The 19,947-nt window shown below is 48.4% G+C and overlaps 1 protein-coding gene across 1 annotated transcript in view; it reads right to left on the bottom strand.

Moving 5' to 3' along the window:
* Nucleotides 1-239: 239 nt before the first annotated feature.
* LOC115083414 (microtubule-actin cross-linking factor 1-like) overlaps nt 240-19,947 on the bottom strand; it is a 126,954-nt gene continuing 107,246 nt past the window's right edge. The window contains exons 19-22 of the mRNA XM_029587220.1: nt 19,566-19,683; nt 3,519-3,694; nt 3,035-3,155; nt 240-1,659 (exon numbers count right to left, since the gene is read on the bottom strand). Coding sequence (XP_029443080.1) covers nt 1,634-1,659; nt 3,035-3,155; nt 3,519-3,694; nt 19,566-19,683 — 441 coding nt within the window. The 3' untranslated portion in view covers nt 240-1,633. The remainder of the gene's footprint in view (nt 1,660-3,034; nt 3,156-3,518; nt 3,695-19,565; nt 19,684-19,947) is intronic.

Here is a 19,947-nt window from a genome sequence, read left to right as displayed (position 1 = left end):
GTTTGTGGATTTTAATCACGCTTCTGTAATAAATACACTCCCCATAGCCTCGTCTTTAACTTGTACATATGTCTTAAGTAGATTCTAAGCTCCACGGAGCAGGATTATCTCTTAGGTGTTTTTGTACAGTGCTGTGTACGTCTAGCAGCGCAAATGAGCAAGCCTGCCAGGCCATGTGGTCCTTTCTCTGCCAGCATCACCAGTGTTTCTGTGAAAGACAATGCATCGCCACTCAGTGATAACAAAAAGAAAAGCTACGGTTTTATTATACAGAGTATTGGATACCAGCTTATTATTACCATTCTGCTACACTCATATCAGGTTAGATACAGGCTAGAAAGGGGAGGTTAGCATGTGCACACCTATAATACGGCTAGGCTTAGTGTAAACGCCTGTCCATGGCTGTTACTCTGCCAGCGGGTCTGGCTGGGGGAAGCCGAGAGTTTTTACATCTATAAAGATGGGAGGAGGACTAGCTCGGTGGCAATGCTGTGCTAGGCCATGCAGAAGGCTCCTGGTTGAATCCTCAAATTGGGTCTTTTGCATCACAACCTCTGGGAGACAGGGCAGGGTATAGGGCGGAGGTCCTAAGGTTTTCAAGCTCCTGCAGTCCCAGCCTCTCCCAGCAGGAGTCACTGTAAGGGAAGGGTGCGGGAATACCGGGTTGTGTGTGCGTTGGGGGGCGAGAGGTTGCCTGGGTTATTACCTCTGTAAGTTGGGACTCGTTGTCAATAACAGAAATGTACCGATCTTCCACTGGGGAAGAATGGCTGTGTTTGCTGCAGGTCTACTCTTTGTAGTGGTACAGTAGGGAGGAGGGGCCCGTCCCTGAGCTCTCTCTCTGGTGAAGCCCCCAAGCCCAGGGCTGGAGGGAGCGAAGCGCTGCTAAATTCAGCCACACTGCCCACACGAGGCCACTGATCTAGGCCACATATTGAGACCTGATGGAAATCTTGGGAAGACACACGCAGGAATCCCTCCTGTAGGAAAACATTACAAACGGGTGCTGCTGGCTGCTGGTCCAGTAACCTCACTCCTATGCATGCAAACAAGCCCATGCATTAATACATGCGCATATGCACACCTTCTTCTGTATCCATTGCTAGCCCATTTGATCTGAGAAGAGTCTGAAAGCATGGACTTCTCCAAAGATTATCCCTTGATAAGAATCTCTCTCACACTCTCTCTTTCCTTTAGTTCTCTCTTATCCTTTCCTTTCCCTTCTTCTTACTCATCCTCTCTTCTCTGTCATCCTCATTCCCTCTACCCTTTTCTCTCATACACAGTCTTTCTTCCCCATCCAATGACCTGAACAGACATGACTTTCAGACAGCACACACTAAATATAGAGAGTGGATGAGACCAGAGGGCGTCTGTCCGTTCTTGGGAGTGACCTGTAGCCGTTGGCCACTACGTTGTTCTGAGTCCTGTTGCATCCACTGACTAAGCAAGTTCCGGCAAAGGCTGGGCTTCAGATCCCTGCTTTGATTGGCTAGCATGTGGGTGTATGTGCATGTGTGTGTGTGCGTGTGTGTGTGTGCGTGTGTGTATGCGTATGCGTGTGTGCATTTCAGCTGTCCCTGCCTCTGTCAAAACAGGATGGTCGTTCCTCAGAGGTCCAAGATTGCTGGGGTCATGTTGGAGGTCCTTCAGCGCACTCTGTAAACACAAAGAAGCTTTTAGAATTGTGCAGGTTAACGGTTTAAATAAAATGTGCTTTCTCAGGTGTCTCTTCTGCTCATTGCTTCCCTCATTTTCCAAAATAGTTAATGCTGACTTTGAAAATTATGCTGTGCTTTTCCCTCCCTCCTTGCCCCACACCCACCCACCCACTGCCTATACTTCTTATACAGATGTTTAGAAGACTTTTGCTCAGTTAAAGTGACCCACTCAAATTCTTCCTAATACTCCATTTTTCAGGCAGATTTCAATCCTAAAATTAGTTCTCCCACATTCTGGCCTTGTTGTTTTTCAACCCATTTCTATAATATTGTACCTCCTGAAAACATGTATTTGTCTTGTCTAGATTGCAAACTCCACAGAGCAGGGACTCTCTCTTGCATGCCTGCATAGTGCTGCATACATCTAGCAGCACTATGTAAATGTTTAACAGTGGTAGATGGAGAAGACTCGGGCTGAGGGCCCTGCCAGCCACCCCAGGGAACTCTCGCTCTACGGCTCAGCCTGGGACAGGGGAAGGGGATGATTCGGGGCTGGGAGGATGCCGAACTCTGATACTCCCACTTCCTTTGGTTTTTAACCAGCTAGTTTCCTCCTGCGTCTTTGTACTTCCAATTCCAATGAAACCGGGGCTGATTGCTGCCATGAGCCTTCATTCACAACCAGTCAAGGATGTTTTTTCCTCTAACTTTGGTCGGGATACTCAGCAGGATTTAAACCGGGTAAATCTCTTACTGAATATCCTCAGCTAAAGTCACCCGGATACAGTTATCCAAGTAACTCTTCTGCTTACCGGGCAAGGCAGGTTCCAATCCCTCAAACCCCTGCCTTCAAAAAAGATCTCCTGAGCCCCCCAGATGTGTTCCGCTGGACTGAATAGTAAGTGCAATAGAGCCAACAGCTCTCGGAATATTAGGATTAATGTATTCACTTTACCTCTGGGAGAAAATTCCGACAACTGGTCCCAAACTTAGCTGGACAAGCTCTTTTGAATATTGGCTTCTAGGTGTCACCCTAGAGCAAAGATATGACTCTCGTCCCCCAGAGGCTGAGGTGGGGGGCCTCTGCAGCACCCCCCACCTCAGCTGACCTAGCTAGCAGAAGGCGTCCCCCCCCCACCCCAAGAGCTTGTCACTAGCACTACATCACACGAGTCATTTACTCCAGAGCCAATCACTGTAAAGCTGCACCATGGGGGTCATTTCCTCTGAGAATCACTCACTGTAACACCGAATCACAGGGGGGGGGGGCGTCATTTTCTCCCGGAGGCAATCATTGAACTGCCCAGGCACATTCTGATGTAGAATTGGCACTAATTCTGTAGGTCCCTGGGTTTTGCCTCTTCAGGGGTTACCTGATGCCGCTTTAGGTCTTCCAGCATTCACTCCTGTAAACCTCATCTCTCCTGTATCCGAGACCAAAGAGTTCCTGGACCTTGAGCACCGATCACCGGAGCGTGTCCGGCGCAAGACGGACTGAGGAAGAAGGGGGAGATACCTTGTTACTAATGCAGAGAGAGGGAGACCCTGTTATTAACGCAGGGCCAATGATCAGAGTGACGGCGAGATGGAGGGACATCCTGATATTAATTGCAAGACCGGCGTGGGGGTGTCAGAAGGACATTCTGTTACTAATAGAGGGCCCGTATTAGGGTGACAGAGAGGTGAACGGTGATTAATGCTGAGCCTGCGCTAGGGTGGTAGAGTTAGAGGTTACTGCCGATACAGATATTTCCAGTTAGACGTGTTTTCTGGGTGCCTCGGTGGGCTATCGCATTACTCTGTCATTACCTGCTGCCTCTTACCCTTTGGTTTCGTATTCCTTCCCCGCATACTTACCTTCCTGGGCAGGGGGCTGCTGGGAGCCGAGGCGCTGCTGTACAGGCTCAGGCTGGAGTTGGATCTGCTGGAAGACGTCACTTTGGACTGGTTACCAGTGTACCTCAGCGTTGTTCCGGCAAAGGACTCGGGGGAAAGGTACTTCTCGTTAATCTTCAGGTTTGTTCTGCCTTTCACTGGCCGGAGACAGAACACAGTCTTAAACCAGCTCGCCCCAGGAAACCCAGGTGGTCACCCCTCGCTTCCCTCACCATGCTCCAGCACTACACAGGTCTTAGGAGCCAGTGGAAGGCACCCAGGGAAAGGCAATCGTTCAGAATAAGAAGAAAAAGCCACCAACAAATAGAAAACAAAGCACCCACAAATTCAAAATTAGCAAGAAAACAGCACACATTCACTCACCACGCCAGCAGGCCAATACAGTAAAAAATGCGGGAGACTGGGCGCTCCGTGTTGAGTGCCCACTCTACCGACGCGCGCCTTGGCACCTCTCCTGGGCACGTGATTCAGTATTTAAATGAGGTGGTGCGCTAATAAGCAGGTGCTAAGGACAATAGCACGTCCCTATGGCCTCCTTATTAGTGATAGAAGTGGCTGTCAGCAGGTACGACAACCGACGCTCTATTTTACCGGCGTAGTTTCCAAACCTGCTGACAGCCATGGTTTTGGAAAACAGGCTTGAGTGCCCGTTTGCTAACCGCCGACTGAGGTCAGATTTTTTTTTAACTTTTTTTTTTAATGTTTTGGTTCCTCTGTCTTAATATCGCTAGGATATTAAGTTGGAGGGTGTACAGAAAAGCAGTATTTTCTGCTTTTCTGTACACTTTTCTGGGGTGCTCAAGGGCAGGCATTAATTTCTGAGCGTAAAATGTGCAGCTTGGCCGCACATTTTACTTTCAGTATCCCGGGGACTAACCAATAGCCTCACCAACATGTATTTGCATGTGATGAGTGCTATTAGTTTTCAGGGGCGGTTGGCCATGCGTTTTCGACGCACTAAACCCCTTACTGTATAAGGGATAATAGACGCATGTCGAAAACGCGCGGCAAATTGCATGCTACATTCTGCACTCGGCTGAGCGCACCGTACTGTATCAGCCTGCAGATTAGGGACAACACTCAGCTCATGATCAATCACATTTTAACTGGATGGGTCTTCATACTGCCAAACAAACTTCAGCACTACCTCTTGCTCAAATCACTAAGGTTTAATTATTAATAAAAGCCTTTGCTAGGAAAGAATATGGACTTACACAAACGTTTGAGTTTCAGTTCTATGAATCTATCTCCAGCGAGTTGCTTACCTGTAACAAATGTTCTCCAAGAACAGCAGGATGTTAGTCCTCACACATGGGTGACATCATCAGATGCAGCCTGCATGGAAATCTCCTGACAAAGTTTCCAGAACTTTGACTTGACATACCGAGAATGCCCTGCATGCCCTAGACCACAGGTTCATGCAGGGTCCCTCTTCAGTCTCGTAACAGAATTAGAGAAAAAATAACAAAGGGAGAAACCCAACTCTGCAGGGTGGCGGATGGGTTTCTTGAGGAGTAACACCCTTCTGTCCTTGGAGAAAACCTGTTACAAGTAAGCAACTCTGCTTTCTCCAAGGATAAGCAGGATGGTAGTCCTCACACATGGGTGAATTCCTAGCTACAGGCTGCTTCTTAACATAAAAGGGGACCGACAGACATTAACCAGGTGCTAATGGGCACAACAACAGTGCTGTTGGTAACAAGGAGAGGGAGACAGCCTGTCCAAAGGACAAACTGGCTGAACATACTATCACTTCAGACATCCCTATCCAGACAATAGTGAGATGTGAATGTGTGGAGAGAATTCAACGTTGCAGCCTTGCAGGTCTCCATGGGAATTGCTTGACATGAGCCTTGACATGACCCTCAAGATGCAGTCCTGCCAAACATAAGGAGGTGCAATCTGCTGGCCAATTGAATAGTGTCTGTTTGGCAACAGCCAACTCCCAACCTATTGCTATCAAAACAAATAAAATGTTGGGTGGACTGACTGTCTGCTCCAGATAGAAGGCTAAGGCTTGCTTGCAGTCCAAACTGTGCAGTGCTTGTTCGCCTTGGTGCGAATGGGGCCTGAGAAAGAAAGCTGGCAGGACGATTGACTGGTTAAGATGGAAATCTTTCACTTAGAGTGTGTGCGCAAGACCACCTTCTCATGATAAAACTTCATATAAGGTGGATAAGTCACTAAAGTAGCTTGCTGTCCCTGTGTACTAAAATGATCGCCACCAAAAATATGACCTTCCAGGTCAGGTACTTCAGGTCACAGGTGTGCAGAGGCTCAAAAGGAGCTTTCATCAGCTGAACTAGTACCACACATTGAGGTCCCAAGACACAGCAGGAGGCCTTAGGAGAGGCTTCAACTGAAGCAGGCTCCACATAAAATTGACAACTATAGGCTGTACAGAAATGGGCATACCTTCCACTCCTTGGTGGTACGTGCTAATTGCACTCAGGTGAACCCTAACAGAATTGGTCTTTAAGCCAGTTTCCAAGAGTTGCACAAGGTAGTCAAGCAGTTTTTCTGTGGGGCAGGAGAATGGATCCAGGACCTTCTTCTCACACCACACAGAAAACCTCTTTCACTTCAGTCCATAGGACTTTTTAGTGGAAGGTTTTCTAGAAGCCACCAGGACCTGAGACACATCCTTAGAAACATCAAGTGGCTGCAGAATTAACCTCACAACATGCAGGTTATGAGTGACAGGGGCTGGAGGTTGAAATGCCGCAGCCTGCCCTAGTAACCCTGATCTTGTGTGATGAGATCTGGGGAAGTCCCCAGACTGATCGGTTTCTGGATGGACAACTCCCGCAAGAGTGGAAACCAGACCTGTCTCGGCCAATGAGGGGCTATGAGGATTATAATCCCTTTGCCCTTGCAAAGCTTCAAGAGAGTCTTCGCCAGCAAGAGAATTGTAGGATACGCATACAGAAGACCCTTGCCCCAGTGATGGGCAAGGGTGTCCGAGGCTGGTTTGCTATCTGTCCTGTACAGGGAGCAGAACCAAGTTTCCTTCCTGTTCCAAGGAGATGCGAAAAGATCTACATCTGGGTTCCCCTGGAGGCAGAAGATTTGATTAGCTACTTCCTGGTTCAGGGACCACTTGTGAGGTATGAAGGCATGACCTAATCTGTCTGCTACCACGTTCTCCCTACCTGCCAGATATGTTGCCCTGAGCACCATCCCAAGGGACAGGGTCCATGACCAAATCTGAACTGCTTTCTGACATGGAGGTACAATGCCGTACCTCCCTGCTTGTTGACATACCACATTGCTATCTGGTTGTCTGTTTGAGTCAGGACAACCTTATTGGACAGGCAATCTCTGAAAGCCCATAGTGTGTACCTGATCGCCTGAAGCTCCAAGAAGTTGATCTGGCAGCAGTTTTCCTGAGCAGATCAGAGGCCCTGGGTACAGAGCTCCTCTACACATGCTCCCCAGCCCTGGATGGTGCATCCATGGTTAGGACAATTTGTGTAGGAGGACTCCAGAAAAAGATTCCCCATTCCAGATTAGAGAGTACCCACCACCAGGACAAAGAGTCCCGGAGAGACAGGGTGACTCAGATGCAAGCCTGGAGGCTCTGCATGGCCTGATACCACTGCGGCCTTATGGTCCATTGAGCTCTGTGCATCTGTAAATGTGCCAAGGGAGTGACATGGATGGTTGCAGCCATGTGGCCCAACAACCTCAACATGTGCCACGCTGTCACCTGCTGGCTCTCCTGGATCTCTTCCACTCTGGAAGCCAGGGTGGCGGCCCATGAACAAGGCAGGAAGGCTTTTGCCTGAGCCATACGTAGCAGGGCTCCTATAAAGTCCAATTGAGATGACGGACTGAGATGGGACTTCAGGTAGTTGATGACAAACCCTAGTGACTCCAACACTTGGATGGTCAAGCTTATGAACCAAATGGCCCCTGCCTGAGATGTGCTCTTGATCAACCAATCATCCAGATAGGGGAAGACATGCACTCCCAGCCTATGTAGGTGCGCTGCCACCATGGCCAGGCATTTTTTGAAGACCCCTGGGGCTGACACTAGCCCAAACAGCATCACTCTGTACTGGAAGAGCTATTTTCCCACCACGAATTATAGATGCATCCTGTGACTTGGGAAGATCTCAACAAGGGTGTATGTGTTCTTTAATTCAAGGGAGCATAGCCAGTCCTCACTTTGTAGAAGGGGTGCCCAGGGAAACCATCTTGAACTTTTCTTTTTTTCGAAATTTGTCTTAGGTACGGGATGGAATGGAGTCCTCCTGTTCTCTTTGGAATCAGGAAATACCTGGAGTAGAATTCCCACCCTCTCTGCCTTGCTGGAACAGGCTCGACTGCCCTGGCTGTTAAGAAAGCAGAGAGCTCAACAAGCAGTACTTCCTGATGTGCTACCGGTCCCCAAAATGGGCTTGGAGGGCAATTTGATGGGACACCCAATAGGTTTAATTGGTATCCTAGGATGTATGATGGACAGAACCCACTGGTCTGAGGTTATTCTGGGCCACCGGTTCTTGAAAAACTGTAATCTGACCCCAACTGGGGCATTCAGCATCTCGGGTCTAGGCAACTGGCTTATGCTCCTTCTGATCCAGTGAAAACCCCATCCTGGGAGTTGACTAAGGCACCGGCTGGGGCTTGGTAGCTCTATGCTGCCTGGGGTGGCCATGGGAGCTCACATGCTGCTGATGGGAACGAGGGGGCGGAGGATAGTACCTCCTCTGGTGATAGAAAGACTTCCTTTCCCCCTGCCTCGCTGACCTCCTGGATGAGAAGGATGGGTCCGGAGAGCTGTTGGAGGGTCTCATGTTGGTCCCGCAACTGGGCCACCGTGTCCCTCACACTATCTCCAAAGAGATTCTCTCCAATACATGGCACATCAGCGAGCCATTCCTGAACCTCTGGATGAAGATCCAAGGCCCGCAGTCATGCCATTCTGCGGGCACCAATTCCTGCTGCAGAGGCCCTCGCTGCCATTTCTAAAACATCATAAGTTGCATGGACCTCGTGTTTTCCATACTCCAGGCCCTTATGCACCAGGGATTCCTGCTGCTGCTGAGCAGCTGCTTGGCTATCTTCTGTACCTGCTTCCAGAGGTCCCAAGCTGGTAGGAGGTGATGCGGGCAATAAGCATGGCAACCTGGAACACCTTCCTCCCAAAAGCATCTAATGCCCTGTAGTCCTTCTCCAAGGGTGCCAAAGAATGGGTCCGAGAGTGCTTGGCGCTCTTGAGGGCAAATTTGACAACTACTGATTGATGGGGAAGCTGACGCTTATAGAATCTGGTAGCCTTCTGGATGAGGTAGACCCCATCTGCCTTCCTGTTAACAGGAGGTACTGTGAGAGTGTGTTCCCATATCCTTAACAGCAGCTCCTTAAGGATATTGTGCACTAGGACTGCCATAATTTCCTTAGGAGGCGCCACAAACTGGAGGATCTCCAGCTTCTTGTGCCTGACATCTTTCTCCGTCAATAACTGAAACAGAATGGCCTCCGCCATAACCCTCACAAAACCTGGGAAGGATAAGTCCTCCGGCGGGGACCTCCTTCACTCTTCTGGAGGAGATGTTTTGAGGGGAGACCCTCCGAGCCCTCGGAGGAGGACTCTGTAGCATCATCCCCCCAGGGATCATAGGGACCTTCATCCTCACTGTAATTGACAGGGGATGGGCCTTAGGAGTTCGGCCTTCGTCCAGAGGCACAGTCACTGGCAAAACTGGTGGAAGCCCTGGCAAAGCTGGATTGGGGGCAGCTGGCCTAGGTGGAGCTTCCTCTTCGGAGGAACTTGAAATGACCACTGTATCTATCTGGGGAAGCATTGGTGCCTCACCGGGCATCGATGGCCTCCCAGGAATCGACACCAGCCGGATTGGTAACACACTGATGAGCACATTTTGCCTCCAGCAGCGGATCCAAAGCGGACAGGACTGGCGTTGGTGCCATCAGTGCCACAGGACCGATGGCATGCATTGTCCGCTCCACTACCAGCTGGACTTGACCCTCCAGCTCCTCTTCGAAAGTTGCTGAAGCCAACACAGACTGGGAGGAAGGAGGGGCGGATCCCCCGAGGTGGATCTGTAACTGGCACCGGGACCGGTGGAAACTGTAGCAAACCCCCGGCATCAAAGGAGGATGGGCATTCCTCGCTGCAGGGTCGCTTTGGGGGCATCATGGCATGAGCCATCGCATCCTCGTGCCCGTCACCGAGCATCAAAGGCAACCAGTGCTGATGCTTTCTCGGCTTCCCTCTGTGCTTGGCCAGGCATTTCCCCGGTGAAACAAAAGGAAACTTACCCAAAAACGCCGAAAAACCTAACTGAGGAGGCTATGGGAGGAACAGAGAGGGACCCGGCATCGATGGAACACAAATAAACCCCAAAGACAATAGGGAAAAGGAGTTTTCCACAAGTATTAATGAAAAAACAAGAGCTCACTCAAACCACGATGTGATGTGGAAAAAAACAGACTGAAGAGAGACCCTGCATGGACGCATGGTATCGGGCATGCTGGGCACAGTCAATAGGCGAAGTCAAAGTTCTGGAAACGTTGACAGAAGTTTTCCATGCCGGGCTCCATTTGACAATGTCACCCATGTGTGAGGACTGCCATCCTGCTTGTCCTCGGAGAACTGATCTTGCCCGCCAAGCGACCCTGCGGCTTCAGCTTCTGACTGTCCTGTAAAACGGTTTCTTCATCTCATTATGACTTTGAACACCTTGAGCAGGATTTTCTTTTTTTTGTGATTTTTTTTAGATTAAATTTAATTATTCCAATGTCTCCCAAGCAGGGTCTGTTATCAAGGATACATTGAATTTATGACCACATTATAGGCAGCACCGCATCAAATCTTTCCTTCATCTAGCACAGGCAGCCTTGATCAATAACTTTTGTTCTAAGCTCCAAGGTGTATTTTACAAAATTATTATTATATAAATGTTAACTCATATAAACAGAGAACATTTTGATTGTCCTGTGGAACTTTCCTTAGTGGTTGTCCCATTAGAGAATCTTGAAACAATGGGCAAAAGCGTTCAATATATTTTGTAGAATTGCTTTCAGAATTAAACAAGCCATGGACCTTCTTAACACCCGTATTGAGAAGTAACTTGAACGTCCTGATAATTAAACTGGATCACGTATGATCATCGGTCTGTGGCAACGACTAGTAAATTTACCAATGTTTATCAAGAACATTTTTTATCTTTTTAATGCAAGTAAAACCTTCCTGTGCTTTTCAGTGCACAATCCAAGAGAAGTGCTGCTTTCCTTTGAAGAAAGTGAGCTGGGGCTGAGGGTGGTAGCCCTTCCTGGGGTGTGGAATACCGCAGCGGTACCTCCCTTGGCTGGACCCACCGCAGTGGAAGCAGCTCTTTTCCCGGGCCCACTGCAGTAGAAACGGCGCCTTTCCTGGGCCTGCCAGAGTATACGTGGCTCTTCTCCTGAGCCTCCTGCAATACGCGCGGTCAAAGCTGTGCGACGTTTATGACTTTGCTCCCTCCCTCCTGAGCTTGCAGTGCCTCTCCGGCGCCGAGCCTGGACATCATAGTTTTGCTTCCTTGATCAGCCAGTTGGCGTGCTCTCTTTCAGGATCATACATGCCACCCCTATGGACCCCCTGTTCTAGAGCACAGAGGTTGCCTAAGGTACAAGGTAGCATCTGGTTTTATACTGGACATCAGGCTGAAGACTTTCCAGTCTGAGTCACTTAGGCGGTGAGTGAGGGGAGGAGACAGACTCCTTGTTTAAAAGAGGGGAATGATGTGGGACTCTTGTGATGATTTCTAATGGCCCTTGAATCATGGACGCAAACAGACTATTCAGGATCATTCACACACAATTGTAAGCCCTTTGGGGATAGGGAAATACCTACACTACCTGAATGTAAACCAATGTGATATCTCAGATCGAATGTCTGTACAATATGATCAGGCACACTCAGACACTTACACGCTTGAACGAGCTGGGCTGCTTTTCGCTCACCAGTAGATAACTGCATAATGCTGCCACCTGCTGCTGTTCTTAATCCACATCTTCTACCTACTCATACAAACACAAACATACAGCCAGCAAACACATACCCCCTATATCTTTACACACATATATATATTTACATATACAGGGGTGCTCATAACAGCTGGCTGATCAAGGAAGAACAAATATGGCTGAGATGTCCAGGCTCGGGGTCACAGAGGCACTGCAAGTTCCGGCGGGAGGGAGTGGAGCGATGTTCTTATAAGCTCAGCCACGCATCTTTCAGGAGGTCCGGGAGATACACTTCATATGCGTGCGTGTGTTGTTTTTATTTACTTATTTATGATTTCATTTTATTTAAAAAAGCTTACAGACCGCATAACCAGACAATACAATAAAAGCGGTTTACAACTTCACACTCATAACGAAAAGAAACATCTTGCTGCCTACCTCCTCCCCAAAATGCCACTGATGTATTTTCAATCAGCCTAACCCCAAGGCCCAACCCTTACCGCAGCCCTCCAGAAAATTAGAGTTGTCCAAAAACAGATACAACCTCCCTCAGCTAACAGTGCTTCGGTTCACCCCTTACTGTAACTGGAAGTGCACGCCATAATTATAAATGTCCGTTTGGAACAGAGGCTAGATTTAAACCCATGTCCCCACAAGAAGTCCAGAAGAAAACCCTGATCTGAGCTCCTGCCCAGGCTTATACCAAGCCAGTTTCTCAGACGGATATTTCGAACCATTGGCCTTCATACAGAGAAATGTCAAGGACAACCATTTAAACAGATTTCTCAGATATCGGTAGCCAATGTAGGATGAAGGTAGTGGTAAGACCCTCTCCAGTCTAGTCTTTCCACACATCAATTGAGCTGCACCATTCTGGATTAACTGCAATTTCTGAGTGAAATGAACTAGCAACCCCCATTAACAAAATATTACAATAATGTTACAGAAAAAGAAGAAATCCATTCCAAAATGTTACCTCCCAAACCCACCTCTTGACACTGATCAATGAGAATCACATGATCCGCCATATAAAAAGCACCAGAAAGGTCCAATAAGACCAATAAGACTGAATTCCCCACATCCAGATGTTGTGGAACATCATCAATCAGGATTACAACACACATTCCGGATTATACCCTGATTTAAAACCAGACTGTATATCGGCCATTCTTCCAGTATTTTCTAAAAAAAACCTAAAACTCTGGGTTGCTACTGTTTTCTCAAACTTTTGGCCATAAAACATAAATGAGAAACTGGTCTATAAATTTCACACTGCATAGGGTCTGTTTTTTTCCAGTAAAGGAGTAATCACAGGCTGCTTAAAATCCACTGGGAAACAATTCTTATCCAATGAAGTATAGGAAAATTGGTTCCTACCTGCTAATTTTCGTTCCTGGAATACCACGGTTCAGTCCATACTCCTGGGATATTGCTTCCCTTCCAGCAGATGGAGACAGAGAAAGTTTCACTGGCACTGGCATATAACCCGGAGTGCCATCTGCAGTCGCTCAGTATTGACCTGTACCCAAGCTAAGATTATTCTCACAACAATCCTAATAAACATGCAAATTATTTAGAACCAAATGAGAAAAGGGAAAGAGGATAAACTCCGCCATGAAAGGAAACTCTTTACTTCATAACTTGCAACCTGGAGAACAAACTTGAAATCCGTGGTAGCTCTGCAGCCTATATACAATAGACCCTTGACGGAACGAGCGGACTCTCCCCCCCCTCCCCCATGCAGGGTGGGTGTCTGGACTGATCCGTGGTATTCCAGGAATGAAAATTAGCAGATAAGAAACAATTTTCCTTTCCTGTTCATACCCAGATCAATCCAGACTCCTGGGATGTACCCAAGCTTCCCTAAATAGGATGGGAATGTGAGAGTCCCACTTGAAGAACACTCTCACCAAAGCCCATGGCCTCTGGGGCCTGGACATCCAACCGATAATGTCTGGCGAAAGTGTGCAGTGACTTCAAAGTAGCTGCCTGACAAGTTTCCTGTAGTGATACCAATTGGCACTCGGCCCAAGAAGTTGCATGAGATCGAACTGAATGAGACCTTTATCCACCGGAACAGGGCGTCTTTTACAGCCAAGCTTATTGTTTCCTTCAACCATTGTGCTATTGTAGACTGAAGCCTTCTGTCCCTTCTTCGGGCCACTCCACAACACAAAAAGATGGTCAGAAACCCTAAAGTCATTAGTAACCTTGAGGTAATGCAACAAAGCTCATTTCACATCCAAGCATCGCAGATCTTTAGTGTGTGGAGCCGATGCATCCAAATCCGGGAAAGCAGGCAACTCCATGGTCTGGTTCACATGAAACTCATATACAAACTTTGAAAGAAAGGAAGGCACCATTCTCAAAGAAATCCCAGAATCCGAAATCCTCAGGAAAGGCTCCCTACACAACAGCGTCTGCAGCTCCGAAGTACTGCGGGCTGAACAAATGGCCACCAGAAACACCACTTTTAATGTGAGATCCTTCACTGTTGCCTTTCTCAAAGATTCAAAAGGAGCCCCACACATCCATCTGAAGACTAAATTTAGGTTCCATGAAGGTCGTATTTTTTGCAATGGAAGACACATATGCTTCACCTCATGGAGGAAGCGAACCACATCTGGAAGAGCAGCCAATGACACTCCATGCACTTTGCCTTGAAGACCATGTAAGGCCACAACTTGTTCCTTAAGAGAGCTAAAGGCCAAAACGTTCTTCAAACCCTCCTGCAAGAAAGCCAAGATGTGAGATATCGAGGCTTGAGTGAAAACCACTCCCTAGCCGGTGCACCAAGACTCAAAAACCTTCCAGACACTGCCATAAGATAAAGAAGTGGAAGTCTTTCTAGCCCTGCTGTAGAAGGTTAGGCAAATGATGGAGTCGCAGTGGGCCATCGACTGCTAAGATGACCAGATTCGCAAACCAAGGGCAACTTGGCCACTCTGGTGCCACCAGAATTACTTCTCTGGGGAAATTTTCTATTCACCTTATCAGCTTCCCCACTAGGGGCCACAGAGGAAAAATGTACAGCAGAATTCCCCAAGGCCACAGTAGAACCAGAGTATCTATGCCCTCTGCTCCATGCTCTCTTCTGTGACTGAGAAACCGGGGTACCTTGGCGGTCGTCCGTGATGCCATCAGTTCCAAGCTGGGAGTACCACATCAGCGACATATCATAGCATTCACGTCTTCTGACATCTTCCACTCCTCAGGCTCCAGTGTCTTCCAGCTGAAGAAATCCACCTGTTCATTGTCCACTCTGGAAATGTGAGATGCTGCGAGCATTGCTAAATGCTGCTCTGCCTAGAGAAACAAGTCGTGAGCTTCTTGGGCTACTGCCCAACTCCTGGTTCCCTCTTGCCGGTTGGTGTAAGACACTGTGGTCGCATTGTCTGACAATATGCGCACTGAGTAGCTGCTCAAGAGAGGCAGAAAAGCGAGTAATGCGTACTGCACTGCCCTCTTCTCTAGATGATTGATAGACCAGGATTTCTCTTCCGTAAACCACTGACCCTGGGCCGACTGATTCTGGCAGACTGCACCCCAGCAGGAGAGACTGGCATTGGTGGTAACTACCATCCAGTCTGGGTTCCAGACTGGGTGGTAGTTACCACCATTGCCAGTCTGAGGTGCCAGGCTGACATGCTCCTGACCAAGCTACCATGAAAGACTGGACCTGGCAGTCTCCTAGAGCAACAAAGGAAGGTGAAACTGCTATAACATCAGATCCCAATGCGAGAGGAAGGTTTGCTGCAGAGGCCTCATATGAGTCCAACACCTGAAGATAATCCCAGACTTTGGGAATTGCTGCATCCAACAGCTTGCACACTTGCTGCTGTAGTTTGAGAATACGAGCATCTGTAAGAACATAAGAACATGCCATACTGGGTCAGACCAAGGGTCCATCAAGCCCAGCATCCTGTTTCCAACAGTGGCCAATCCAGGCCATAAGAACCTGGCAAGTACCCAAAAACCAAGTCTATTCCATGTTACTGTTGCTAGTAATAGCAGTGGCTATTTTCTAAGTCAACTTAATTAATAGCAGGTAATGGACTTCTCCTGCAAGAACTTATCCAATCCTTTTTTAAACACAGCTATACTAACTGCACTAACTACATCCTCTGACTGCACTAACCACATCCTCTGGCAACAAATTCCAGAGTTTAATTGTGCGTTTAGTGAAAAATAACTTTCTCTGATTAGTTTTAAATGTGCCACATGCTAACTTCATGGAGTGCCCCCTAGTCCTTCTATTATTCAAAATAGTAAATAACTGATTCACATTTACCTGTTCTAGACCTCTCATGATTTTAAACACCTCTATCATATCCTCCCTCAGCCATCTCTTCTCCAAGCTGAAAAGTCCTAACCTCTTTAGTCTTTCCTCATAGGGGAGCTGTTCCATCCCCTTTATCATTTTGGTTGCCCTTCTCTGTACCTTCTCCATCGCAACTATATCTTTCTTGAGATGCGGCGACCAGAATTGTACACAGTATTCAAGGTGCGGTCTCACCATGGAACACCTTCCCCACTCCATTGTCAAAATATGCTCCCAAGAACTCCAGAACTTGAGACGGGGTAAGATGATGCTTCATCAAATTCACTACCCAGCCCAGAGACTGCAGCTGCTCCAAGACCTGAGACACCGCTTGATCCCCCAGGGCTTTCGACTTTGCTCTAATGAGCCAGTCGTCCAGATATGGATGAACTAAGACGCCCTTCTTCCTGAGCGCTGCTGCCACCACAACCATCACCTTGGTAAAAGTTCACAGTGCTGTGGCCAGCCTGAATGGAAGGGCACAAAACTGAAAATGTTTCCAGAGGACCATGAAGTGCAGAAACTGCTGATGATCTGGGCATATTGGAATTTGTAGATACGCTTCGGTCAAGTCTGGAGAAGCCAGGACTTCTCCCTTGCACACTGCTGCAATCACCGACCACAGAGTCTCCATGTGGAAATGAGGAACCCAGAGAGCCACATTCAACTTTTTCAGATGTAAAATTGGACGGAAGGACCCTTCCTTCTTTGGGTCCACGAAGTAAATGGAATACCTTCTCATCCTTTGTTCCCCCACAGGAATAGGAAGTATGGCTCCCAGCTCTTGTAACTGATCCACAGTTCCTTGAACCATCTTTCTTGTGCAGCCTGGAGCACAGGGGAATTCATAAACAAGTCTTGAACCGGGTAAGAAAATTCTAATGCATAGCCGTCTCTTATCACAGTGAGGACCCACTGGTCTGTTGTGATTTTGGTCCACTCCTCATAAAACCAAGTCAGTTGACCTCCCACAGGAGGGAAAGAAGAGTGGACCAATGTTGCTTCATTGCGAGGACTTTGTTCTGCCAGAATCCTGGCTGAGACCTTCAGTTCCTGACTTCCTGCTCCCTTGAAAGGACTGATTCCAAGATTCCACCTGTTGGCGCCTTACCGCTGAGCTCGTGCCATGGGCCTACAAGAACAAAATTGCCTGGTCGACTGATAATGGGAGTGCCCAGGAAAGGAACTCCTGTTCCCTCTTGGCTTATCCTCTGGCAGCCTATGAACCTTGGACTCTCCAAGCCACTTCACAAGGTCCTCTATGTCTTCTCCAAACAGAAGCTTCCCCTGGAATGGTAGAGCTCCCAAACAAGACCAAACTCCGCTGGCCAGTTCCTCAACCAGTGGAGTCTTCTGGCCAACACCAAGACATCATGATCCTGGAGGAAGTTCTGATAAGGTCATACAATGTATCCGCAACATAGGCCGCTACTGCCTCCAGGCAGTCCACTTGCTTAGCCTCGGGTGGAGATAGCGATCTAAATTTTCATCTGGATCTTGACCATCCAGGCTGTTATCGTGCTCACCAGGTCCCTACCAGTCTCAGTCGGGTCTGGAAAAACAGGCCCCTTTGGAGCTCCGCCCTCCAAATCGGAATCTACATCTGGAGGGCCCGAATGAATCCTCATCCAGTGGACCTTGGGTGCCTTTTGCAGCACCGGACCACCTGACTCCCCAGGTCTCTTGCCCAGCCGCAGCCCGCCAGGCCTCTCTGAGACCTTCTCAGTGTTCTGGCGTGCCAATTATACCTCATGCATAAGCAAAATAAACTCAGAAAAGAATGGGGGAGGGGCCCCTGACTCTTAACTGGGAGAGCCTCTCTCGCCTTCTGAATCTGTCTCCCTTCGGGGAACCGAGTCTCGCCCCACCAGAGACAATTGAGGAGAAAGGTCTTCACTTCCCTGAAACAGCCCAGGCAAGCCATCGACACCCGAAAAAATGGCCGCCTTTCCCGTGTTTGGCGGGGGATGGGTGGCTGAGTTCAAAGGCACTCCCGCACCCGAGCGCTGCTTCGGTTGGTGCACAGGCACAGCACTTGACGGCTCTGACCTGCCCTCACACAGTCTGGTGCCGGACAACTGCAAGCGAGCATCGCCGCATGAGCAACATGCACTGCCGCGCACCATTACCAGCCAAATGCCATTTGCAACAAGGCCCGACTGCGTGTTTCAAAGCAGCACCGCTGTCTCGTGCAGGGAACTAAAGTATCGCCTGGCGCCTGAGAACTCACCTCTGAGCAGCCAAAACGCAGACTTTCTGTCCGCTAATACCCATGCTGCACAGCACCTCTTCCCCTGCCTGCAATTAAGCAGTGTCTCTTTTTTTTAAAATTTTAATCGGACAGAGAAAGGTCAGAAAAAAGGGTACTTCCCTGCTTAGAGCTGCCGGATTCCACCTGTTTTCCTGGGGGGGAGGGAGCTGGCCTCACCAGCTAATCACCCTCCCCGGTGGTGAAAAGCGGAGTCAGAGAAGGGTGCACGACTCCCTGCTCGTTTCCCTCACCTCCAGGAGGGATAGCTCCACTAGGGCCTAACAACCTCCTGGGAGGGGGATCTAACAAAAATCTTCGTTCTCTTCTCCCTCTTTTTTTTTTTCAGACTGCAGGGATTGCACCTCTACCACCTGCTGGAGACAGAGAAATACTGAGCGACTGCAGGTGGCACTCCAGGTTATATGCCAGTGCAACTTCCTCTGTCTCCATCTGCTGGAAGGGAGGAATAATCCCAGGAGTCTGGACTGATCCGGGTATGAAAAGGAAGAACCATTCAAGACAATCCATCCAAACCCTAACCCGCCAATGATTTAATCAACCCAGGCAGTCAAGGGTTCAATATACTTCCAGAAAGCTTTATTCCATTTAACAACTGCTTCAAACCAAAAGAAGTGACCTGCTCAAATTCCCCCAACACTCCACCTACCATCTTGTCTCTCTCTCTTTATATCCATCTATCTATATATATAGAAGAGGTGCAATCGCTATTCCGGGGCGGGAACGTTTCAGCCTTTCTCGTTAGATGGGAATGGAATACACTCTTCCAGCTGGGTTGAATAAAGACCTGATAATTCCCACTTTATATCTTTTTGTATGAGTCGCCAGTATCTTGACACGCCCCTTCTTTTTCCCCATTGGCTAACGTTGTTTTGGCACGCATTTCATGATTTTAAAATGTCTCCCATGAAAAGTCTCCTTTTGCTGCACAGTTGCTGAACGAGTTAAGAGTAAAACTATGTTTACTTATACAGTATGTGCTTCTGTCTTTAAGGCTTTATTGCATCATTGCTGTTTTCTCTTTGTGACAATCCTCCCATGTATAATATATTACTCTATATTTTCTATTTTGCAGTAATACAGATAATCCATGCTATTTCTGTCCCTCCCCTCGCAACCTCTGGTGAAGCACAGCCGTGTCGGGGGACTGATTTAAGAATGCATTCTTTATACCCTTAAGACATTAAGTCCTGCCGTTTTGATGGATGTACAGTCGGAGGTGATTCTTTACTTTCCCTTCCATTACATACAGACACAGACACATGGCAACTATACACAGACAACAGCTCCTCCCCTTCTCTCTACACACACACACACACACACAAGCTTGCATAACCGGACCTTAACTCATATTTGCACAATGTAACAGCACTCAGTATCTGCTCCCTGGTCAGACACATTCCCTCCCCACCTAACCCTTATAACAAGAGCTCTTGTCATTTACCTCTACAAGGGTCATTCTTAACCAGGAACTCATCCAAGGCAATCCAGCCGCCCCCAACCCTCACCATCAGCGTGCTTCGTAAGATACGGACCATTCGCAGCTGCTGAGACTCGCCAAACTGCAGAAGGGAAGGAAACATCTTGTAGTTACTGTCTGCAGGCTGAGAACCTGCCCCTGGGTTCAGGGATCTGCACCCAACCTCGGGTATCTAGCCCAATCCCATCCACAGAGAACCAGCCCTGTGATGCAGGGATTTAGCCTCTGCAGAGATCTAGCCCCGCATGCAGGGAACCAGTCAACTCCAGCTGCAAAGAACCAAACCCTGGCCTCAGAGAACCAGCCTCTGAAGCAGGGAGCCAGTCCCAGCACTGGAAACCAGGAA

This window comes from Rhinatrema bivittatum, chromosome 2, assembly GCF_901001135.1.
Source record: "Rhinatrema bivittatum chromosome 2, aRhiBiv1.1, whole genome shotgun sequence".
In the NCBI taxonomy this organism is placed as follows: Eukaryota; Metazoa; Chordata; class Amphibia; order Gymnophiona; family Rhinatrematidae; genus Rhinatrema; species Rhinatrema bivittatum.
This window is presented reverse-complemented; position numbering and strand designations above follow the sequence as displayed.